The 24,744-nt window shown below is 56.9% G+C and overlaps 1 protein-coding gene across 1 annotated transcript; it reads right to left on the bottom strand.

The window, feature by feature from the left end:
• Nucleotides 1-5,220: 5,220 nt before the first annotated feature.
• Nucleotides 5,221-22,366, bottom strand: SLC6A12 (solute carrier family 6 member 12; the record flags this gene model as incomplete). Its single annotated transcript, XM_079714649.1, has 14 exons — nt 5,221-5,364; nt 6,542-6,712; nt 7,138-7,238; nt 9,118-9,220; nt 9,985-10,122; nt 10,530-10,642; nt 10,973-11,097; nt 11,351-11,454; nt 12,739-12,873; nt 14,268-14,400; nt 15,404-15,491; nt 16,189-16,329; nt 17,853-17,987; nt 22,144-22,366. 14 exons carry the CDS (start codon nt 22,364-22,366, stop codon nt 5,221-5,223), a joined length of 1,854 nt encoding a protein of 617 aa, XP_079570775.1.
• Between the last annotated feature and the right edge of the window lie 2,378 nt (nt 22,367-24,744).

Genomic DNA, 24,744 nt, shown 5'->3' on the forward strand with positions numbered 1-24,744 from the left:
CACTTGGGTCAGGAATTCAGGACCCAGCTGGCAGGGCGTTTCCGGCTCAGGGTCCCCTCATGAGGTCGCAGCCAATGTCGGCCAGGCCCATAGTCATCAGCGGGCTCACTGGGGCTGCGGGATCTACTTCCATGTGACTCACTCCCTGGAGGATTCTTGGGGGTGGCTCCATAGGGGCCTCTCTATTGGGCAGCTTGAGTGTCCACACAGCATGGCGACTGGCTTTTCCCAGGGTGAGTGATTGGAGAGATCAAGGTGGATGCCTCAGTGGCTTCTAGGCCCACTGCAGAAGTCACCGACCTGCAGTCCATCCACATCCCTGTGGACCGGGCGTGGGTGCTGGGACATGAGGGTCACCGGGCCGTCTTGGAGGCTGGCTACCAGGCCTGAGGGGACAGCAGGTGGAGGGGCTGCAACGTTACCCAGGGAACTCCTTCTGCACCCCTGGCCACTGGAGGATGAGGTGCAGGCCTTTCCAGGGAGCTGAGCTCTAGCCCTGTGATTATGCGATTATATTTCCCCACACCTCTCTCCTCCAGGTCTCCTAGTCTGTGTCCCGCTGCCTCCCCCTACCCCCCGAGACATGATCCTGTTCCTTTCTCCTGCCCCCAATCCCATTTCCAAGCCCAGTCCCCTCACCTCGGCAGCTGAGGCCCTACAAGGCTCACAGGCTGAACGGCCTGCATTCTCCCTCTCTGACTGGGGGGAGGGGAGGTTCTGACCTGAGGCCCAAGAGCCTGCATCCCTGGGCAGCACGGGGACGGAGTGGGAGGGCACAGCTGATGTTTCTGCCCCCAGGGGGGCGGAGCAGCATGAGACCCCGACCAGAAGTTAAGGGTCTGCCGCAGGTGGCCTGGACCTGGAGGGTGGTTTGGGGAGCTGGAGGGGGAGCCCAGGCCATTCCTCTCTCGTGGCGCTCTGTGTGGAGTGGGTGGGAAGAGCTGTGAGAGGGCGATGGCAGGCTGGGTAGGGGAGCAATCTGCCCTGGTCAGGTGCCCTTCTGGCCTCACACACACAGACCGCAACCTTGCAAGTGCAGAGTGCACTTACGAAGGGCTAGGGGCCCCAGTCTCAGCAGAGCTCAAGGCCCTCCTCAGTTCCCAGAGCTCTCCCAGCCCGGGGCAGGGGGTGCGGGGGGCCGAGCACACCTGAGCCCACTCCTCACTCCTGCACAGCGCAACCTGCACCTGGACAGAGGGAGGGGCTCTCAGCTGAGACAGGAGGGGAGAGTCCAAGCCCAGGCCAGCACCAAGGCTCAGCCTCGGCAAGGCGGACCTACGGGAGGACCGACTTGAGCACAGGGGACACCACCGGTGGCCCTGGAGAGCCAGCTCGGCAGGAAGCCCAGCCTGGGGAAGATGCGGGTGGCGGCGGATTCCCAGGAGGAGCTCCAGGTGCCAAGAAAGCGGGGACACAGAGAGGAGGAGCGCCTGTCAGGTAAAAATGCGCCTGCCTGAGATAAGGGAGAAGGAGAATGATTACTGAGCACATCTGGATGGACTGATGGGGTCGGAGACAGAGGTGACCCCAATCTGCAGAAAGTCCAGCCGAGTTCTTCTGGGCTTTGGCATCCACTCTGCCATGGCGCAGGTGTGCGTGTGGGGGCTCTGTGGCCTGACACTTTAGACCTAGCTTGTAAATAAACTTGGCCAGCACCCTTCTTTGGGAAAGGGAAGGGCCTGGTGGGAGGGGGATTGACCCGGGATTAATAAACAGCATGAAAGGGTCTAGTGAATGGGAGTCCACACATGAACAAGCTGGGGTTGGTGGCTGTCTGACAACTTCCCCCTTCCGAGGCACCAGGGCTCCGGAGACCACTGGCCTGTGCTTCCCGCTTCTGCTCAAGCAAGGTTTCTGGGTTCTTCCACTAGGGCACAGGTTATGAATGTATGAGAAGGTCGGATGAGGGTAACAGGGAGTGGTGGAGCCTGTGGCTAAATGGAGAGGGCCTAAGGCATTTACTTTAGATTTTTTTTTAAATGCCAGACTGGCCAAACAAATCATAGCTGCCCGCTCAGGCCATCAGTTTAAAACTCAGTGCCAGGGGCTTCCCTGGTGGCGCAGTGGTTGAGAGTCCGCCTGCCGATGCAGGGGACACGGGTTCGTGCCCCGGTCTGGGAAGATCCCACATGCCGCGGAGCGGCTAGGCCCGTGAGCCATGGCTGCTGGGCCTGCGCGTCCAGAGCCTGTGCTCCGCAACGGGAGAGGCCACAGCAGTGAGAAGCCCACGTAATGCAAAAAAAAAAAAAAAAAAAAAAACCTCAGTGCCAGAGATGAGATGACAACACCCGAAGTTATAACCAGCACTTGCTCCGTATGCACACGAGCGTGTACACGCGCACACACACACAAACACAGACACACACAGACACACACCCTCACACCCTTGAATCAGTGCTCTGGGCACTTTAAAGAGTTGAAACAGTTACTCCCTGCCCATGCCGTGCACCTGATACGAGCGGGTTCCCATGAGCTGTGCAGTGGCCTGAAGCCCCTTCCCTTGCTCTGTTCCCTCCAGCCCACACCCACCCATCCTGATGCCTTTGGACTCACGGGTCACAGAGGCTGTACTGGGTGCCAGGATGAGAAAGCAGTCAGAGGGAGGGATGTTACAGACACAGGCCTTCAGCAGTCCCCATGTCAGAGCAGAGAGGCTGTGAGTGTAAAGCCAGGGATCAGGGCCACTGAGAGAGCAGGTGAATTACAGGGGGCCCTGCGAACAGTCTGCAGAGACAGAGACGTGAGGCCCGGGGCCCAGCGAGCTGGAGAGAGCCTGTGCGCCACCCACGCACAGAGCTGCCCGACTGCCTGTAGCAGACGATGTAGTGCTCCAGCTGCTCGGCACGGAGCACTCGGGGCAGGTGGCTGGTGGCCAAGAAGCCCGCTGGCCCTCACCCCGCATCCCTGGCAGCTGGGCTGCCCCAAAGGCAGCTGACTCTCTTGGGCACACCTGCCGGGGCCATGGGGAGGGGGTGTAGGAAGCTTTCATTTCCGGAGGGCGACAGCTTGCACGCGGAGGGGGAAACGCTCAGTCTGTCCATCTGTCCAGCAAGGGCAGGGGGTGGAGGGTGCTCAGGAGGTGGGAGGCAGGGCTGGGGAGGCGGCATTGCTCCCTTCAGCCACCAGGCAGCAGCAGAGGGCACCATGCCTGCCCCACTCAGGTCCCCAGTTCGGTAAATGAGGGCAATCTGGCTGGTGCAGACTTCCTCTCCATCCCCTTTGCTGGACCTCCTTCTTTACCCCCTGATTCGCCAATAAAAGTGAGTACCAGGGACTTCCCTGGTGGCCTGGTGGTTAAGAATCCGCCTGCCAATGCAGGGGACACGGGTTCGAGCCCTGGTCTGGGAAGATCCCACATGCTGCGGAGCAACTAAGCCCGTGTGCCACAACTACTGAGCCTGCGCTCTAGAGCCTGCGAGCCACAACAACTGAGCCCACGCACCACAATTACTGCAGCCCATACGCCTAGAGCCTGTGCTCCGCAACAAGAGAAGCCACCGCAGTGAGAAGCCCGCGCACCGCAACGAAGAGTAGCCCCTGCTCGCCACAACTGGAGAAAGCCCACGTGCAGCAATGAAGTCCCAACGCAGCCAAAAATGAACAAATAAATAAATAATAAATTTTTTAAAAAAGTGAGTACCAGTGCGCGAGCAGTCCAGAAGGAGGCAGAAGGGAACGTCCAGAACCCAGGGGTCTGGACATCTGCTTGTGCCCAGGGTGCCAGCGTCCCTGTTCTCACAAGCTGAGAAGCCCTCGCAGATCTGGGCGAAGGATGGCGGACGATCTGAGGATGCCTGGGGCTGTCAGGCTGGAGCTCACCCTGGCTGGACCAGACTTTTCCTCGTCACCAGGCAGTGACTTTTCCTACCTTCGCATCACTGCAGGCGGTGGCCCTTCTTCCAGACCCCAGGTTCTCCCCAGGACACTGTCCAGAAGTGGCCTACCCCCCACAGACCCCCCCACCCCTTGCTGTTGGAACACAAGACCACAGAGCCTCCTCCAGGAAGCCTTCCCCAGCCAGGGAAGGCTCTGGCGCGGTTTGGCAGGGGCCTGGGGAGAGAAGCACCCCACACCTCTCTCCGTGGGAGTCAGGGGGTGGCTCTCCCAGATGCCCAGGCAAACCCTGGGGGAGGGGAAGTAGAAAGTGGGAAGAAGACCAAAGTCCAGGGAGGAAATCTGGTCCGAGGGGTACGGGCTCGTGGAGGAGCTGCCAGGGTAGGGCTGCCAATCTGGGCGGGCTGCTCACATCCCGCCCCCAGAGGGGACTCTCTCCCTCCCACCCCAAGAACCACAACGAACAGAAAGAAGGCTGGCACACACGGCGGGCAATCCATGGGTGCTTGTTAACAAGGCAGGAGGGAGCAGTGGGAGGGTCACCGGCCTGAGCGCAGGACACCCGGCTCTAGTCGTGTCTCTGGCCCCGAGGAGCTTCAAGAACTCGAAAAGTCATTTTGTCCCTTGGGTTCCTCAGTTTCCTCATCCATGAAGTCGGGGTCGGGACAAAGGCAGGATGGCAAACGGAGCTGCCGGGGGCACTGTCTTCAGAAGGCGTCAGCTGGGGAAGAACCTGTGACCGACTAGCCATGTCTGTCCTGGGTGCAGGCCCGTGGTCGTGCCTATTTGCTAAGTGCGGGAGCCATCCTGAGCCCCTGCCACCCCAATGCTCTGTGCGTTGAGGACACCACTGCAAGGCGGGCGTGGAACTAGGGCTGGAGCTGGGGACACCTTGAGACACCACCTCCGGGAAAAGGCAAGACAACGGCGGCCGTTTCTCTGGTTCCTTCCCGTGGGCTCCAGGACACTAAGCCAGGTGAGGGAGGCCTCCAGTGGCGCGTCAGGACCCAGTGTGGGGTGTTCAGTTGTCACATGCAACATGGCGTGCATCTCCATGGGCGCTACCCCCCCCAAGCACAGGGGTCCTAAGGGCTAAGAGGAAGCCTCCCTACAGTGGGTGGTCCGCTGTAGCACACTGCAGTTGTTCTAACCAGACGGTGGGCTCCGGAAAGACCACCTCCTTCACAGATAAGACAGGGTGTTCCAACAGGCACGGCAGGCTCCGGCGGCACCGTCTCTAGCCCACGGGGAGGGGCTGCCCACGGACATCACAGAGCTTCTCGGCAGGGCTGCGGGAGGGGGAAGAGGTGAAGGCTGTCCGCCGGGGGGCACGGGGGCCCTGACCCAGCTTCCTGGCTCAGTAGCCACCTGGTTTCCGGCCACATCCTACAAGTGCGTCTCCTTCTCCCCAGCCATGAGACCCGCCTTCGTTGGGGAGGGCCCGCAGTCCCGGCCACTGCCACCATCCAGACACAGGTGTTGCTTGGGCTGTGGCAGGCTGGGGTCAGGGGTGACGAGCTGCCGCAGGCGCTGTGGGGAGAAGAGGGGTCAGTGGTGCTGGTGGCAAGAGAAGCAAAGCCGTGTCCTCGTGTCTGTGTCCCCAGGGCTCAGCACACAGCTCAGCGTGAGTGAGTGAAAGGGCACAGAGCTCGAGGAGCGGGAAGAGGCAGTACCATGTGAGTGAGCGTGTGAACCGCCTGGCTCCCGTCCTGGCTCTGTTACTGACGCCTGTGCGGTCGTAGGCAACCCACTGAACCACACTGTGACTCGTCTGTAAGATGACAGCACACACCTCAGAGAACAGTGCCTGGCACAGGGGTGAGTGATCAGCGAGTGTCTATTTTATTCTTTTTGTTACTATTCTTACTGCTATTATCAGATGCTCAGTAAGCGTCTGTTATTGTTCTTCCTAGTAGTAGTCCTACGATTACTACTGTTATCGGTGCCATCTCCTTCTGGCTTTGAATGCAGATGTGATGACTGGAATCATGGCAACCTTCTTGTGACCATGCGGTGATAAGCATGATGATGAAGAGGCAACATGACCAGGATGGAAGTCCAGGAATAGAGGAAGCGTCTGGTCCCTAACGGCCTCTTTAAGCAGCTGAACCTAATGCCAGGAGCCCCTGTCTTGGTCTTCTTGATAAGTGAGAAGAAACTAAGCCCGTTTGCTTATTGCATGTTGGGTTTTCTGTGACTTGTGGGCGAGATAGATTTCCACAAATGTAATGTCTTTGTGGGACACTGGCTCTATCCTTTCCAGGAAGACATGTCCCGAACTCTAAACAGGGAGCCTTTTGCATATGGTTCGCAGGCAGGGTTGAGAGGAGGAGAGACGCTGGGAGCCTGTGTGGATGAACCGTGACGGCTGGTCGCCAGTTTCCATGAGCAGGAACCTGTGCTCTGCGACCCCCTGCGTCTGGCACCTTGTGCTCTTGCTTGTGACTGACTTTCCCCCTTAACCCTTTGACAGCTGCCCTTGGTCAGTCTGCCCAGAGGATCTGCTGGAGGTCAGATTCTGGAGGTCTAGGACTCTAGGACTCTTGAACATTTCTGAAAAGGAAGCCCTTCTTCAAAGACCCTCTCCTTAAGATTCCCTTAGACCAAAGGGCAGCCCCACACCCAGAGCTGGCCTGGCCGTGGTGTCCTGCCCAGAGTCCAGCCCCTTCGGTGCGCTCCTTTGATGTGCCACTTCCCCAGCCCCTACCTTCCTGAAGGAACCCTGGGTCTTCAGGAGGGCGACGAAGATGAAGACTGGGACGCAGCTCATGGAGGAGCCAGCCAGGAGCCAGCCGATGGAGTATCCCCAGGCCGGGTACACGTAGACGTTGTTGTATCTGAGAGGTGTGTACTTGCTCAAGGAGAAGAGGAAAGTGGCCTAGAAAGACAGCGGGAGGGGCCGACGCAGATGTGGGAGGGAGCCCGTGAAACCCTCTCCTCGGGACGGAGCACAGTTAAATATCAACACAGTGGGGCCTCTAGAGATGGAGAGCAGAGGCCATCACAGACCGTGGGCTCAGAAGGCAGGGAGGGGAGACCAACAGTTGGCAAATCACGCAGGCAGACAGACAGACGGACGGAGGTGCCGGGGAGGAAGGGATGGAGCAGGAACTAGACCAGATGGTAGTGCTGGTAAAGCAAAGAGACGGCCGAGAAAAGGGGGGAGGGGAACCAGCACGGAGCAGCCCCTGCAGGTGACTGTGCAGGCAGGCGGGAAGGAGCCCCAGAACTCCGCCTGTGCCCCTCACCTCCCGAGACGCCTGGAGGCAGGAGATGGGGGTGGTGGTGCTGGAGGGCACATACCAGGCAAAGGCCCGGGGTCAGGAAGAGCCAGGAGATCTTCACCAGGGGCCACGGCCGGTAGCCAATCATGTCCTCCACGTTGTCATAGAAACGGTCAGCCCCTGACCAGGCGGGTGGGGGGAGAGTGTGAGGACAGGAAGGGGACGGCGGGTGGGTTCGTCCTCGTCCCCGCACCGTGGGGGGGAAACGGGATCTGGACACGTGAGTGACACTGGAGTGGGGGAGGCCGCCACCAACAGACAGCCCCTAACCTCCCAGTGTCTCTCTGCTCTCAGGTCTACGGATGAAGACCCGAGTCCTAACACAGAGGAGGCTGTGAGCCAAAACGGGGCTCAGCGGCTACACACATGCTTACTGCGTCGCAGAGGTGAACTCGGCTTCAAGTAAAAATAGCAAAACACCAAGGGAGCTGATGCTCGAGCCCAGCGCTGAGCCCTGCGGGGCGGGGGCGGCACCTGCACCCCAGACTCCAGGGGGCCCCTCTGTGCTCCCAGTGAAGCACAGAAGGGGCCTGGGCTGTGGCCATGGAAACGCTGCCTCTTGCCCTTGGTTTAACGTCCTTAGGTTTCCACATTTGCTCCACCTTCTAAGAAGTAAAGAGCCACTGACTAGCCACCCCTTCACCACCACAAAAGGAACACTTCGAAATGCCACTGCTAGACAGTCATCCCTTTGGCTTAACTTCCCCCCCAGGTGAAAAGCAGATACCGCTGCTGTAGGTGTAACATATTATCAGCCGTTTACACCTCGCTGTGATCGAGTTTGTCAGATCCTCTCTGAGAACAAGTGTTGAAATATAGCTAGTGGCAAGCAGCCGCATAGCACAGGGAGATCAGCTCGGTGCTTTGTGACCGCCTGGAGGGGTGGGATAGGGAGGGTGGGAGGGAGGGAGACGCAAGAGGGAAGATATGGGAACATATGTATATGTATAACTGATTCACTTTGTTATACAGCAGAAACTAACACACCATTGTAAAGCAATTATACTCCAATAAAGATGTAAAAAAAAAAAAAGAGAGAAAAGCAGTGGGGAAATCACAGCGAAAAGGTAGGAGACGCGTGGGGAGGGAGGGACGCCAACGAGGAAAGCCTAGGGTAGCGAGATGAACCCTTCCTGTTCGCGGCTCGTCCTGAGGCCCTGCTGCGTGGCACCCACGCACCCTCTCTGCCCTGAGCCTTGGCACACTGGCAATCCGTTCCCCCAACTGGTGCAGTGGAGCCAGAGGGACCTGCGCACGATGACGGCGCCTCCACTTGCCCGCTGTGTGAGCTTAGGCAAGGGACCCAACCTCTCTGAGCCTCGGTTTCCCCTGTAAAGGGCTGTGGTGCAGGTTACACCACTCAGCACTCAGCACTCAGCCGTGCAGTGCTCGGAACATAAAGGCTCCTCCCCTAATCTCACCCCAGGCCGCCGCCTTCATCAGGCACGATAACAGCCTGGATACCACGTGGTCAGCAGCACCGGCTGACTTCTCAGTGCCGAGGGGGCGGGGCTGTTGGTGGGAGTCAGTGGAAGCCAGAATTCACCAAAGTATCAGAAAGAAATGCACGACCACGACAACAGAAAAGGCTACGTCAAAAACGCAGGGATGAGCTTCCTGTCCGTGGAAGTGTTCAAGCAAAGCCTGGGAGATGACTTTGAAAGCGCACGTGGGAATCTCTGAAGGATCAGACTAAGTGGCCCCGGAGGTCCCTTTTGACTAGGATTCCCATGGGAGAAGGCCTCCAACAGCCTCTGCATCCAGAAAGCTGTGCACAGTTATTTATAATTATTCTCACTATTCAAAGAACTCCGTTGTCATTAGCCCAGCTCCACTGCCGTAATGAGAAACACCTGGGTTCCCAGCAACGGCTAAACCTCTCAAGTAAAAAGGACCAGGACAGCAGCACAAAGACCTGCAGAGACCGGCGGGCCCGTCCTCACCCTGGGCAGATCCTGCCCTTCGCGTGGCCCCAAGCCTCCCCCACGCACCCACTTACCATACACCCAGCCGATGCAGATCACTTCAAACACGGAAAGGAACAGCAGGCACGTGCCACTGCAGGCGTAATAATCAAACAGCTGGAAGATGTACATCCCGCCCTGTGGGGCAGGGGTCAGAGTGAGACCTCGGCCGGGGGGCAGGGGACACGCCCCAGCCCACACGAGGTGACAGAAGCCCATCTGGGATGCCACCCTGCCCGGTCCAGGGAACTCATCCCTTGCAGCTAAAAAGAGTTTGCCCCGCCTGTCCCTGACTCCCAGCCTCCCGGCCCTCATTTGACAACATCTCTGACATCTGTGAGGACCCCCGGGGACTGTGGTGCACGTACACTGTGCTGTCTGTCCAGCATCCCACCTTCCGGAAGTTGCCGAGTTGCGGCCACCTCACTCTGAGTGTGCGCCCCTCCCTGCTCCAGGCCTAAGGAAGAGCAATGGCCAATTCTCAGGGAAAGGGCCCTATCCCCCCGGGGTTGGTGGTGGTACAAGGGAACCCTGAAGCTGCCCAGCGCTGTCTGTAACATCCCAGGAGGGAAATCTGCCCAAGAATGACATCACCAGAGGAAAAGGGAGCCAGGAGATAGAGGGGGGCATCCCTGATGATGTCCTGGAGCTGCTGGATCCAACCGTGCCTGACACCGAAGCATCTCTAGACTTTTCTGTTTCCTAACCAAAAAACTTCACCTTCCTGCTTAAGCCAGCTTGTTTGGTTTCTGTCACCTGAAACCAAAGGAGAGGGAACCAACACAAGAAGGTTCCGCCATGTGGTCCCTCCAACCTCGCAGCGAAGGGCTGGGCGGGCGACGGGAATGTGGCTCTGAGAGTGTCAGGGGGTCGCCAGCCTGCAGGCCGCCCCCGCCACTCACCTCGGTGACCAGGAAGAGCCCGATCAGGTAGCACAGGACCGCGACGGCGAGGATCAGGAGCTCCCGCCGCCCGCTCTTCCGGAGCTGCCTGGGGAACATGTCCACGGAGGCTGTCACCAGGCACTCCACACAGACAAACTGTGGGCCGGAGGGGGCTGGTAAGAGGGGCTGCTGCCTCCTCGCTCCCCAACCCCACGGTGGCCCACAGAGCGCAGGGGGCCCAGAACTGGGGTGAGGCCAACCCTGCCTCAGCCATGTCTCCACCACGGAAGGTCCTAGCCGCGAGGGTTGGCTGGGCAGGGCTGGGCGGCCCGAAGGTTTGGGAGGGCGCGTCCACATCTGCGGAAGGGTCGGGCCTGGGGGAGCAAAGCAGGTGGCCCCTCCCGGAAGAGGAGGCCGGGCGTCCCCCGACCAGCCTCAAGGACAGGCCCCGGAGGCCGGGGCCAGGGCTGGGAAGTCGGGTCGGGGGACAGCGAGGTCGGGGAGGTTATGGCGGCGGACGCAGAAGCTGGTAAGGGGGTCGCAGGGCGGGGGCGGGGGCGAACCTGACTGTCCAGCCCGAGGAAGATGAGCATGATGAAGAAGAGGCAGGACCACAGCTGGGACAGGGGCATCATGCTCACAGCCTTGGGGAAGGCAATGAAGGCCAGACCGGGGCCTGCCGGGCACACACGCCGTCAGGGGCCCGCCCCTGTGTTCGCGTGCGTGTGTGCGCCTGCGTGCGTGCGCGCCTGCGTGCGTGCGCGCGCGCGCTGGTTCCCGGGGGCCGGCTGACTCGTCCACTGCTCTGGGGAGCGTGCTTTCCACTTGTGCGTCCGTCCTCCCACCCGTCCCCGCCTCCCTCCTCCCTCCCCTGGGTTTGGGGTTCTGCTCCGTGTCCAGCACGGCCGCCCGATGCTGAAAGGTTCCTACAGTACATCTGGGACCCCTGCCCTCCTGTCCCCTGCCTCTCCTTCTCCCCGGCCCCAGGCAGCAAAGCAGCACCCACCTGACTCGGCCACCTCAGAGATGGGCACCCCCTGCTCCTGGGACATGAAGCCCAGGATGGAGAAGACCACAAACCCGGCCACGAAGCTGGTGGCGCTGTTGAGGAAGCAGAGGGCGATGCTGTCCCTGCAGAAAATGGGAAGGAAAAGGGAGAAAGAAACCCATCGTGTGGGGACATCCAAAGACGGTGACGGTAAAGAGGAGAGAGGAAGGGACGTGGGGGGAAGGAGCCCAAGACCAGGTACCAGAAGGTGAAGAGAAGAAAGGGAGGGAGAAAGACCAGGTCTGGAAAGGGGCCCACAGTGTCGGTTTTGCACAGCTTCGGGCCCCTGCTCACAAAGGAGGAAGGCCCCCTCCCAGGACCCTGCGCCCCGCTCACCTGTAGCAGTTGTTGTGGTACTTGTTGTAGCTGCCCAGGGCCGTCAGGCACCCCTGGCAGATGGCGAAGGAGAAGAAGATCTGGGTGCCCGCGTCCATCCACACCTGCAGGAGACCCCGAGGCAGCGGTGGGAAGGTGGGGGGAGCCCGCCAGGGCCTGGAGCAGTGACCGCCCCGCACCTCCACAACCAGCGGCCCCTCCGTCCCCGCAGCGCCCACGGTACAGCCCACGCCCACTAACGCATCCTCCTCTTCCCCTGGGCACTCAGCAGGCACCACGTAGGTGCGCGTGACTATAACTTCTAGATGGTTCACCACAGACGGTGAACCAGAGAAGGAGGGGCCTGTCTGCAGGGCGGAACTGAGGCCCTGGCCGCCCTCAACCTGCACGTGCCCCCAGGCGGCCATGGTGGGCGGAGGCCACGGCCTTCAAAGGTAGAGAGAAGACACCAGGACTCCACGGGGGGCAGTGGGAGGGGAGGGGCAAAGAATGTGCTCAGACAAGTCCAGAGAGAGGGAAAATGTCCAACCTCGCACCAGTAAAAAAAAAATTAAAATGGCAACATGCTACTACTTTGACCCATCAAAGGTTAAAATAAATTCTACTTGAATCTCTCATGGGCCTGCAGAAGGAAGGGGACCCACCAACACGGGCGGTCAAAGTCCACAGCACATGTCAAGAGCCTTAAAAGGTGCGTACTCCCTGACTTAGTAATCTCACTTCTACGTCTGACTACTGTCAGGAAATAATCAGAGATGTGGTCAAAGATTTAAACACAAGGTGTTCATTGCAGCTGTCTGTACAATCATACAAAAAAAAATACATGACCTAAATGTGCAGGAACGGGGAAGAACTGAGTAAAAGCCGACACCTGCCCCAGGTGTGGATGCGCAGAGGTCATATGGCCGGGTCTGTCCGCCCGCTGCCCACACCAGCTCTAGAGAGGTACCTGGACTTCTGGGACCACAGTACATCCTGGCTGGATGAGTGAGCGGATGGATGGGGGACGGAGGAAACATTATGCAAATGATATAATGACATTTACAAATGGATTTAATAACAAGGAAGATGCTTACACTATAAGTGAAAATATATGTATCTCCACGTATAATTATCTCAACTACATGAAAACACACACACACACACACACCGGCTAGAAAAAAAAATTGGAAGGAAATATACTAAAATGCTAACAGGTTATAGCTGAGTGGTGGGGTTACGAGAGGTTTTTAGTTCCTTTTTCATTATTTTCTTCTATATTATCTACTTTTTCCTCCCGTGGGCACATATTGCCTCTAAACAGTGAAAAGCAATCAAAGGTTTTCAAAAGTCCAGATCTGGTTTGGGGCGGGAGATGCCTGGGAAGCGGTCCCCAGTGAGGTTCCTACCTGGGGGTCCTTGAGCCGAAGCAAATCTGGTTTTAGATAGTAGATGATGCCCTCGTAGGCTCCGGGCAGGGTGATGCCTCGGATCAGTAGGATGACCAGCATCAGGTAGGGGAACGTGGCTGTGAAGTAGACAACCTGGAGGGGAGAAGACCAAGGTCACCCTTCCCCAGGCAGCACGAGCCGCCTCGGAGGAGGGGTGAGCACAGGAAACTTCCCACCCTTTCCTTTACACATTCTGGGGTATCTGGGGCTCCCCAGCAGAGGATGAGACACACATCAGCAGAGCAAAGGGACAGGAGGAGGAAGGACAGGGAGGGGTATGAGTTTTCACCCGAAACATTTCAAGAACTCTTTTTTTTTTTTTTTTTTTGCCGTACGCGGGCCTCTCACTGTTGTGGCCTCTCCCGCTGTGGAGCACAGGCTCCAGACGCGCAGGCTCAGCGGCCATGGCTCACGGGCCCAGCCGCTCCGCGGCATGTGGGATCTTCCCGGACCGGGGCACGAACCCGTGTCCCCTGCATCGGCAGGCGGACTCCCAACCACTGCGCCACCAGGGAAGCCCTCAAGAACCCTTTTTGAATCCGGATTCTGGTCCCTCTTAATCCCTTATCCTGGCTGTTCGCCCACCCCTTTTGCCCCCTGAAAAGGGTGGGACTCCCCCGCCCAGGAGGAAGGTGAGCAGATTTGTACAGTGATCAGTGGGGAAATTTAGACTGAACTTTTCCAGGCTTAAGGTTGGGGGAGCAGGAGTGGCCTGAGCTCTGGGGGACGGGAGACACACAGTGGGGCTCCACTTGCCCCTTCCCCGAGAGGGCGGCACTGTGCGTGTCGTTATTACTATTTTTATGTTATCATTATTATAACAATCCGTGGAAGAGGGAGGCTGCTTTGGGAGGGGGTTAATCAGAGAAGGTGAGACCCTGTCTGTTCCCGGCTGTAACAAGCGTGGAGCATCAGTGTCAGACTCCCTGGGTTGGAAATGATGCTCCAGTGTGAACTCTGTACACACAACAGGCCACTTTGTCCATCCTCAGCTTGAGCTCCTTCAGAGGTTGGAAACCCACCACCTCAAAGACTGTTTTGTTTGCCACTTCATCCTAGACATGGTCTTGGTGTGTTGTTAAACGAGACAGGCACGTCGTACGAGTGTGTGATCCTGATCGTGCAATATTCACACAACAGACACACACACACACACGTATAAAGGAAGCTAGAAGCCGACCAGCAAAATGCTGACAGGGATGAGCAGACACCCCTCCAGCCCGCTGGTGGCTCAGCTCTGACACCGGGACTTTCATGGTTCTTATCTTGCTCTGCATGTCACTTAGTAAACAGGCCTTTGAAAGTCATACCCAAAAAGAAAGCCTTCCCTTGTGTTGAGCTAAACCCTGCCTTCCTACGATGTCCGCTGTCCTCAGCAGGCCTCTCCCTTTCACTGCTTTCTCTTTCAGGTCTCCAGAGGGATGCCACGTGTGTCCCCGTGGACCCTGGGGGCCACAGAGAGCAGTCCCAGAGCCAGAACCCCTCACCTTGCCCGTGGACTTGACCCCCTTCCAGATGCAGAAGTAGCAGACGACCCAGGCAAGCAGGAGGCAGAGGGCCAGCTCCCAGCGCAGGGCCCCCAGGTCGTGGATGCCGGAGCTGATGCCCAGAACACGTCTCCTGCGGACGGGGAGACACACAACCAGGTGAGGCCGAGGCGACAGTGGCCTCCATCATGAGGTGTCCTGATCCTCAGAGCTGACCCCATGGGTGTCAGAGTCCACGCCTCCCTGCCCCCACCCCTCCCCTGCCCCATGGCCAGCACGTTCCCACCTGTGGTCTCTAAGCCCCTGGCCGTTAGGCGACCAAATCACATAATCCCATAGGTATCTGTCTAACTCATCCAGCTTTCTCTGTTGTCGGAGAGATAGAGACAGAGAGTGAGGGCAGTAAGCGTCTGAGCGAGCTCGAGCCCGTGGGGAGCAGAGACCCGTACGGGCAGTCGATGGGCAGGTGCTCGGGGAGCAGACAGAGGGGCTGGATGTGCGTCAGCATGTGAAGAGTGACCGGGGTGATGGGAACATGTGTGCGCCGGGGTCGGTGGGCATGAGCACGGCGTGGATGCCGGGAGGGCGCCCCGGGGAGAGTGTCGGTGAGTACGTGTGGGCCAAGGTAAGTGTGAGGGCAGGTAGACTTGTATAAGTGCAAGGGTGGACACGTGTGGACGCTGGGGTGCAAGTGCTCGTGTGGAGGGTGCAGGCGTGAGCGTGGAAATTTGCCAGTTCCTGTGGTGTAAATACTCCCACTTCGGCCAATTTCAAGCCACCACCGGGACCTCAGGGCACATGGAGCTGGCGCAGACTCTTCCCAGCTCGCGCTGGCCGTCGGCCGTGGCTGTCTACATGCAGGTGGGCGTGTGGGTGCGGGTGGGTGACGATAAGAAGGCACGTGGGCGATGCAAGTCACGTGGATGCGCATGTGAGTCCAGGTGGACACAGGTGGATGCGGGCCGAGCGTGAGGGTGTGGACGGTAGGTGTGGAGGGTCCTGCATCTCCTAGTGACGTGAGTGCTGGAAAGCACGCACAGAGAGGTGTACACCTGCACCCCCAATCCCGGGCCCCAGACATCCAAATTCCCTCCGCCTGGGGCCCCCGGGAGGCGGCCTCCAGGCCGGGCACCTACTCCCAGAATTCCATGACGGGGGAGGTGAAGTTCACGGGCGGGGCCGCTGCGCCAGCTGCCGAGCGGTTCAGGAAGTCCATGCAGTGCTCTGAAGGGGACAAGAGGGGCGTCAGCAGCGGGCCAGGGGGGCAGAGGCGCCCTCACACCCCGTCCGCTCCCCTCTGGCCTCGCATTCCCAGTCCCCAGAGCTTCCTCTGGAGCCCCCGCTTTCCAGCATCAGGAGGTCCTGCTCGGGTGGCTCGTGTGACCAGCCCCCGTCCCTGTGTGCCTCACACTGCTCTCGTCCTGGTGAATCTGGCTGCCAGGCCCCCATGCCCACATGTGGACCTCACTCCCCAGCGATGGGGGGATGGGCTCGCGGGACGGCCCCACCGGGAGTGGCCCCCACGCAGGCCCCTTCCCATCCTTCTGTGGTCACCCGTCGAAATCTGCCACTGCTCTGTCTGCTTGTCTGTTCCCAGCGCTTGACTGTCCCTGGTGCAGGCTAGGCCGAATCACCCGGGCCCACCGCCGGGTCGTGAGGGTCTGGCACACAGTAGGCCCGCGGTGAACACTGGCTCGGTGGGGGGATGTTGCGGGGTGTTAGCGCCTGGCAGCCGCTTGTCACCCACCATCCCACCGGGTTGTCGGCTGTCCTGGCGGCTGGTTGGAGGTCCCACACGGGCTCGGCCAGCAGAGTGGCCACCTGTGCCCGCCCAGCTCGGCTTGGGGACTGTTCTGCCGGGAGCTCCATCACTGTTCGCCCGGCCCCAGCTGCCCCGTCCCAGGGCCGACACGACAAGTACCTGTGTTCCAGGAGTGGGTGCAGGCAGTCCAGGGCAGCTCGGAGGTAAAGGAGCTGAACAGGTAGAAGAGGGCCCAGGAGAGGATTATGATGTAGTAGACGTTCAGATAGGCCTCGATGACCACAGACGCCAGGCCAATGCCTTGTGGGGGGGAGTAACAAGAGGGTCCCAGAGACCAGCGTCAGCCTGGGAGCCGCCCACCCTGCTGGAAGGACAGGGGCCACAGAGACACCGCGGGGCTCATTCACGGGCCTGAGAGGCCCTTTACTCCTCATTTTTCTAAGTAAGAAGAGCAGGTCACAGAACACCACCCTAGGCATTCTCCCAGTTTTATGATATATATCTGAACGTATTTTTTTTTTTTCATGAGAGAATCTCTGGAAGGAGCATCATCCAAAAGTTAACAAGTGGTTCTCTGGGTGATCGATTTCAGTTCACTTTTAAAAGTTCTTTTCTTTTTCTGGTTTTTCTAGTTTTTCTGTGACAATCATGCATCACTTGTGAAGTCGCAAGGGACAGGAGGAACAGAGGCACGAGGCCAGAGGCAGGAGGTTCCTGAGTTCGGGTCTCACTAGGCATCCGAGCCTCTGGGGGGTGGAGGAAACCCACGCGTGTGTGGGCATCAGGCAAGGACCCGGGCAGCCTTGGTGGGGCTGTGGACCCCCGGGAGCAAGCAGAGGACAGACTCCACATGGACCACACACAACCCACACGGACCCCAAGGATCCGAGAAAATCATCCCAGAGACCCCACAGGGTCCCCATTCTGATCCCACAGGGAGCCCCAAAATCACCACATGGACCCCACATGGACCCCCAAGGACCCCACAAAACCACCTGACGCCCCAAGAGGGATCAGCACCAGACTAGCCGTGCCCCGCGGCCCAGCCCCTGGTCAGGCTCCCCGTCTGCTCAGGAGCCAGCATGGTTCCACCACGTCCACGCCGTCCAGCGGAGGCTTGGCGGCCCCCAGACAGGCCTGTCCTGGGCCCAGCCCCTTAGGGACTGGCGTCCGAGACAGAGTCCTCCCTCCCCCGCAACCATGGGAGGAACCGCTCAGGGACCAGGAGGCCCCTGGGTTTCCCACTGGCCGCCAGGGCCCCATCAACTGAACAGAGGGTGGAAAAGGACATCCCCATTGCTCACATCAGTGCCAACAGATCCCCAGAGGGAGGGCAGGGGCTGGGACCAGCTTAGACCCTAACACAGGACACAGCACAAACCCACGGAGACCTGGGTTACTGAATGGCCTCATTTTCTCATCTTATGAGGGTAATGCAGACACTACCGGAGGCTTAGGTGAGGCCGCAAATGCACGTGACGTGCTGATGTGAGCCCTGGCACATCATCACCATCGTCACCACGATTATACCCTGCGGAGGCGTGTCTGGGTCCAGGCCACGCGCTCGGGAGCACGTTTGCCACGAAGCTGTGAAGACTCAGCTTCAGGGTTCCTCACCGGCAAGGACCCCTCCCAAGACTCTGCACCTAACGTTGTGCCTAGTTATCATTTTGTATCGTCCTTCCTGGAGACTGCTGCCACCCAGGTTCTGGAAGCTTCGGGCCCCAGGAAGCCTGATGACACGTCCTAGCTCCTCTGCAGCCCTCAGCACAGGGTGGATGAAGGGAGCGGGGAGGGCGCTGGCCGGGCTGGGGGGCACTCACCCTGGAGGAGGGGGCAGATCTTCCTCCAGGCTGTGATGCTGCCCTGGCTGGTGTACTGGCCCAGCGCCACCTCCAGGAAGAACACTGGGATGCCGCAGGTGAAGAAGAAGATGAAGTAGGGGAAGAAGAAGGCTCCTGCCGAGGAGGGGGAGGGGGCTGAGCCGGCAGCCAACCCCGCAGCCGCCCTCCGCAGCCCCCCGGGGCCCAAGACAGCAGCTGCCTCCTGTCTGTGAGCAGGGCCCTGCGGAAGGTTTCCAGTCCGCGCCCCACCCGGCACAGGAGAGACCTTCGAAGGGAAATGAATGATAATGTAGATGGAGATCCTAACATATGCCCTATTTATTTTCTCAGTGTGCTTCACAAATCTAGTCCATTTATTCTTTTTGGAACTGAAAACGTGTTCTGTATAATTTGATATACTTATTAAATCATCAAGTTTGTTACGTTTTCAAGAAAAACAAACAAACAAAAACACTTTGGGAAAATGATTTTCCCTGTAATCATTTTCAGAGGGTATTTCCCCTCCCTCAGGCTCTGGTCTGAACTGGGCCCCCCGCAGACAAGGCCACTCCTCTGCTAGGGGAAATTCTCAGGGGGGACGTGGTTTCAGCAGCCTCGTGAGAGGCTAGCCAGAGGGCAGACCTAAAGACCCCCAGCAAATTACAGCCCAGGGCGCCCACCTCCGTCACCTGGGAAGCGTGTACCTGGGTGAACACAGATTACTGTTCATCGCCCAGTCGTAACACTTGGCCCTTGGTGCTTCTGTGTGTGAGGCCCTCTTCTAAATACTTCACTAACAGCAAAACCCTCACAAAACAGCCTCCCAGGCCATAGGTACTGGTGTCATCTCCATTTTACAGATGAGGAAACCAAGGCACAAACCCAGGGGGTCTGACCCTGAGTCTGGGCTCTTAATCGCAATGTGATAATGCCTCTCAAGCAACGCATGTTACTCTGTAGAAAAACAGAAAGTACAAAGGGAAGGAAAGGAAAAAGCATTGTATATCCTTCCAATTTTCTGACAAACACATACATATATATTTCCTTCTTTGCAAAAATGAGAACCTACTGTGCATGACTTGATAACCATTTAAAAAACGTATATCATGGACCTCGTTTCACATCAATCAATCCATATCTGCGTCGCCACTTTAATGGCTGTGTGGCTCCGTCTTACGCAGAGTTTCTTTGGTCAGAGCCCCGCTGGCCTTTCTGGTCATCCTCCTGCTGCGGTGAGGACCGTTGCCCACATTCTCGTGCACTTGTCTACTCTGCTCCTTAGTTTAAACTTCCAGCAGAGGAACTGCTGAGTCAGAGGGCAAGAGAAATGGACCTTTTTTTTTTTTTTTTGCTTTTTCTGTCGTAAAATGTACATAACATAACTTTTACTATTTTAACCATTTTTAAGTGTACAGCTCAGCAGCATTCAGTTCATTCACACTGTTGTGCAACCATCACCACCATCCGTCTCTAGAGTTTTCTCATCCTCCCAAACTGAAACTCTGTCTCCTTTCAACACTCACTCCCCATCCCCCTCCCCCAGCCCCGGCACCCACCCTTCCTCTTTCTGTCTCTACAAACTTGATCATTCTAGGCACCTCATGGAAGGGGAATCCTACAGTATTTATTCTTTCGTGACTGACTTATTTAGCATAGTGTCTTCAAGTTTCATCCATGTTGCAGCATGTATCAGAATTTCCTTCCTTTCCAAGGCTAAATAACGATCCAGTGTCAGTATAGGTCACATTTTGTTTATCCATTCATCCACTGATGGACGTTTGGGTTGTTTCCACCTTTTCAGAATAAACTTTATTTTTTTTTTTTGGCCATGCCACGAGGTATGCGGGATCTTAGTTCCCCGACCAGGGATGGAACCTGGGCCCATGGCAGTGGAAGCGCCGCAGAGTCCTAACCACTGGACCTCCAGGGAAGTCCCAGGGATGAACATTTTTAAGGTCTTTGACCAAATTGACCTCCCAAACTCTTGTACCATCTGCCCTCCCAATAGCAACACATGAGAGCAAAGAAGGACTGGTGAGTCTTCCCGGGCCTGCTGCTGCCAACCAGCTCCGTGGTCTCAGGCAAGTGGCTGAGGTCTCTGGGCCCCTGTCCTCCTCTGTGGAACAAGGGCTCTGACGAGATCATCTTTGGTCGTAGCCACCTCTATGTCTGTGACACTGCGGCCGGGGCAAGAATATGCCACCACATCCTCCAGCGTTAGTTCTCACCCCAGCCCTGGCCTGCCCCGGAAGTCCCATTTCTATTTCTTTGGAGTCATCGGTTTAGGCAATTTGCAGTAAGAACTATAAGTTTTAAAACAGAGAGCAAGGGACTTCCCTGGTGGTCAGTGGTTAAGACTTTGCCTTCCAGTGCAGGGGGTGCAGGTTCGATCCCTTGTCGGGGAACTAAGATCCCACATGTCTTGTGGCCAAAAAACCAAAACATAAAATAAAAGAAGCAATATTGTAACAAATTCAATAAAGACTTTTTAAAAATGGTCCACATCAAATAAATGAACAAAAGGGGCTTCCCTGGTGGCGAGTGGTTAAGAATCCTCCTGCCAATGCAGGGGACACGGGTTCGAGCCCTGGTCCAGGAAGATCCCACATGCCGTGGAGCAACTAAGCCCGTGCACCACAACTACTGAGCCTGTGCTCTAGGGCCCGCGAGCCACAACTACTGAGCCCACGTGCTGCAACTACTGAAGCCTGCGCACCTAGAGCCCGTGCTCTGCAACGAGAGAAGGCACCGCAATGAGAAGCCCGTGCACCGCAACGAAGAGTAGCCCCCGCTCGTCGCAACTAGAGAAAGCCCATGCACGGCAACAAAGACCCAACGCAGCCGAAAATAAAATACATAAATAAATTTTTAAAAAAATAAATAAAATAGGGTTTCCCTGGTGGCGCAGGGGTTGAGAGTCCGCCTGCCGATGCAGGGGACACAGGTTCGTGCCCCGGTCTGGGAAGATCCCACATGCCGCGGAGCGGCTGGGCCCGTGAGCCATGGCCGCTGAGCCTGCGCGTCCGGAGCCTGTGCTCCACAACGGGAGAGGCCACAACAGTGAGAGGCCCGCGTACCGCACAAAAAAAAAAAAAAAAAAAAGTAAAAAATAAATAAAATAGAGAGCAAGACACGTGGTAGATGTTCACTAAATATTTGTCAAATTAAATAGAAACTGTGTTTAGAAGGATTTTCTAAACAGTGGTTATTTTTAAACAGGAATGTTCCTTCTTTTTTACCTTTCTGGAATGTTTCTAATATTCACATATATCATTTCCACAAGAGGAATACAGTTATTTTCAAAAGGCAAAAATGAATCTGGCCAGTCACAAATAAACTCATCTAAATGAATTATTCCATTTATGTGAAATATTCCAAATAGGTAAATCCACAGCCACAGGAAGTAGATGAGTGGTTGCCAAGGGCTGGTGGGGGGAGAGGGCTCGGGGGTGGCTTCTAACAGGTACAGGGCTTCTCTGGGGGGTAACGGAAAATTTCTAGAATCAGTCGTGGTAATGGTTGCACAAGTCTGTGAACATAGTAAAACCACTTAATTGTACACTTACAAAGCTGACTCTGATCCCTCCCCACTGTGCCCCTGCTCATTTTTACTACCAGTGCTGAAAAAATATAAAATTATTTCTTTAATTAAAAAAAAATCATAGACAAGATAATGTAATTTCTTTGATCAACATTCCTCAGTGGGTCCCATGTCACTCAGAGCAGGGCCCGGAGGGGCCGAGCCCTGACCTCCGGTTCCTCTCCCACCTCTCATTCCCCCCTTGCCGTCCCCTGCGTTTGGAATGTTCTTCACTCGAACTGCATCCTTGAGACTGGCTCCTTCACCTCCTTCAAGTCTGGGCTCAAAGGCCACCTCCCGGACGGACCCTTTCCTGGTCCCCTCGCTTCCCATCTCGCGCCCCTCCCCGCCCCTCCTCCCCTCTCTGCTTCTGGCCCGTCCGCTCCCCGACATGTGACAGACCACAGTGGACGTATTTGTCTGTGGTCTGCTGCCCTTTGCTGGAGTGTAACCCGGAGTGTGTTGTGCTTTGTATCTAGCACGGTGCCTGGCAAGGGTGGCCCAGAGTGTGAGGTGAGTGAGGGACTGAATCCTTCAACCACGGACCGTGGTCTGTGTGGGGCCAGGGACGAGAGGAGCTCACCGTGAGGAAACATCCCCATTTCACAGCAGGGGGGATGCTGGAGTCAAGCTCCCTGCCAGCCTCCCTCCACTGCCCAGGCAGGAGGTGCCCAGGGGGGAACTGCTCTCCCCACCTCAAAGTGAACTCACCTCCCCCGTTTTTGTAGCAGAGGTAGGGAAACCTCCAGACGTTGCCCAGCCCGATGATCTCCCCGGCCACGGACAGCACGAACTCCATCTTGTTGCTCCACTGGCCCCGATCCTTCACCTGGTCCTTGCCTTCCTGGTCCAACTTCTCTCCCTCCTCAGGGACCCAGGAGACCACAGAAGGCCCATCCTTGGGAACTGCCACTTTTCTGTCGTCTGCAGCCATGGACGGGCTGGGAGGCCACAGATGGGAGTGGGCAGGATGGCAGGAGAGGAGTGGCCTGCGGGGACAAGAAGGAATGAGCTGGACAGCCCCAAGGACGCCCATCACCCCCGCTCTCTCCATCCTAACCTTTCATTATTGCTGGAATACTGTCGAATAGTGTCAGACTATTGATTTTCTTCCCAAATTCTTGATGATATTTGCACCTAAAGCTACACTTTGCTCTCACAGCTCTGAGAACAAACAGGGAGCAGTTTGTTCTTCGTTTGCCCATTTTGCAGATGGAAAAATCCAGGCCTTGACAGATGAAGTGACTTGCCTGAGACCATTCAGGACTAGATCGGGATTGAAACCCAAGCTCTGGGACTCCTATTCCAAGTCTCTTCTGATCTTTACAGTCAGCTGCCGTCCCCACTGGCCCTTCTGCCCAGCTGCTCGGTGTCCAGTGAGTGTCGCCCGCCCAGTCTCCGGCCTCCAGGCCAGAAGGGATCAAAGGCTGTGGGGGTAACAGGAGGTCAAAGGGCAGGTGTGGCCAGGTAACTGCATGGTCTTCCCTGGGCCAGCTGTGTGCTCGTAGCTGTGCCAGCGTGATCGATTGCCTCTGGGTAAACATGGGAGCCAGCTAGCTCCGGGCATCTGATTGGGAGGGCAGAGGAGGGTGGGGCACAAGGCCAGGTGGGGATGGGAGCGGCCTTCGAGGGGACCCTGGTTCTTGAACCTCTGTCCTGAGAGCAGGTGGGGGTTCTGGTGGCAGAAGTGGTCACCAGAGGGATCCTCACTAGGGCGCTCACCTCCGGATCCGAGTGGTCCCCTCGAGGGAGACCCAGAAGTGACCGGTCACCACGGCAGGTCACTGCGCTTCCCAACTCCCTGCCCTCCTGAAGAGCAGCCACTCTCTGCTCTACCCTGTCCCTCTCGTGGTCTGTTTATCTGCTGCCAGGAGATAGACTGATGCGTGCTCTATCCGGAATCCTTGCTGGCCTCCCCTCCCCACACTCCGCCACCTCCACTCTTGTTTCTGCCAGGAAGACGTGCCGGGCTGCCGAAGGATCCTCTCCCCCAGGCCCCCCACCTCCGCCTCCAAGGGGCAGTGGGGAACCAAAGTGACCAGGAGCTACCAAGGGCTTTGCTCCTCCAAGGTTCTAGAGAAACACAAGGGATTCTTTTTATTAAAAGAAGAGTCTGTGTTTACTTGTTAGTCCTTTTAACCCAGGCAACAACCCAAGCCTAAGTCAGTTAGAAAGGTGTGGCAGGGCCATCTGAGGTTATGGAAATTTTTGAAGGTGACTTGGAGGGTGCAGGTTATCCCAGGAATGGGAAAGAATGTCAGGGTGAAACTCTGGTACTGGGACCTACTCGGAGGCTTCCATGGCAAGATCAGCCCAGGAGGGAAGGCGAGGAGAGAGGCACCCCGTGGAATCAAAGGCCTCACCCTCTGATACAAAGGAAGGGGCGGGGGAAGAAGGGAAGGAAAGAGAGCTCCAGGGTCAGAGACACCAGCCAAACCCCAGGGGCTTTGAGAACCAAGCCTCAGGTGGAAAAAACAGGGCAGTTTGGCCCCTGGGGACACCGGAACCAACTGTGGATATTGCTACAGAATTGAGGCTGGGGGACTCTGAGGACTGGCCCCTGAATCATTATCAAATGAATGAATGGACTCAAAAACATGGATGAAGAAGCATCAAACAGGAGACCCAGGGTCTGGTCCAGACCTGGCTAGTAATAGTAGAAGTTAACGGGCACTTCCCTGGCGGTCCAGAGGTTAAGACTCTGCGCTTCCCCTGCAGGGGGCACGGGTTCGATCCCTGGCTGGGGAACTAAGATCCCACATGCCGCACAGCATGGCCAAAAAACCCCAAACAATAACAATGACAAAAAAAAAAAAAAAAAAAAAAAAAAAAAAACCCCCACTTTACTCCATTTCTTGTCCAACACTTGTTCCCCTCAAGATTGAGAGGTATCAGAGAAAAGGGAGGACTGAAAGGGGAAACCAGCCCCTGTGTCCCTGTCCTTTGAGGTAAAGGCTTAAAAAAAAAATAGAGGTTGACATTTGAGTCAGCACTGTGCTAAAAACATACACATCCTTACATGCATTATTAAGTTTCATCTTCATAAAAATCTTTGAAGAATTACTATTAACTCCATTTTATAAATGAGGAAATGAAGCTCAGAGAGATTAAGGGACAGGCCCTGACACCCCCAGCTGCTCAGTAAACTATTTTTGAATGGTTTGAACAAACTTACCAGTACAGTAACTGGGGAGCTGAGCGGCCACGTTGCTGTGTGACCTTAGGCAAATCACACCTCCTCTCTGGGCTTTAAGTCTCCCTGAAAGAGAGAATGACCCCTACTCAACTGTGGTGTTGGGAGGGCAGGGTATA

Source organism: Hyperoodon ampullatus, assembly GCF_949752795.1.
Source record: "Hyperoodon ampullatus genome assembly, chromosome: 11".
NCBI lineage: Eukaryota > Metazoa > Chordata > Mammalia > Artiodactyla > Ziphiidae > Hyperoodon > Hyperoodon ampullatus.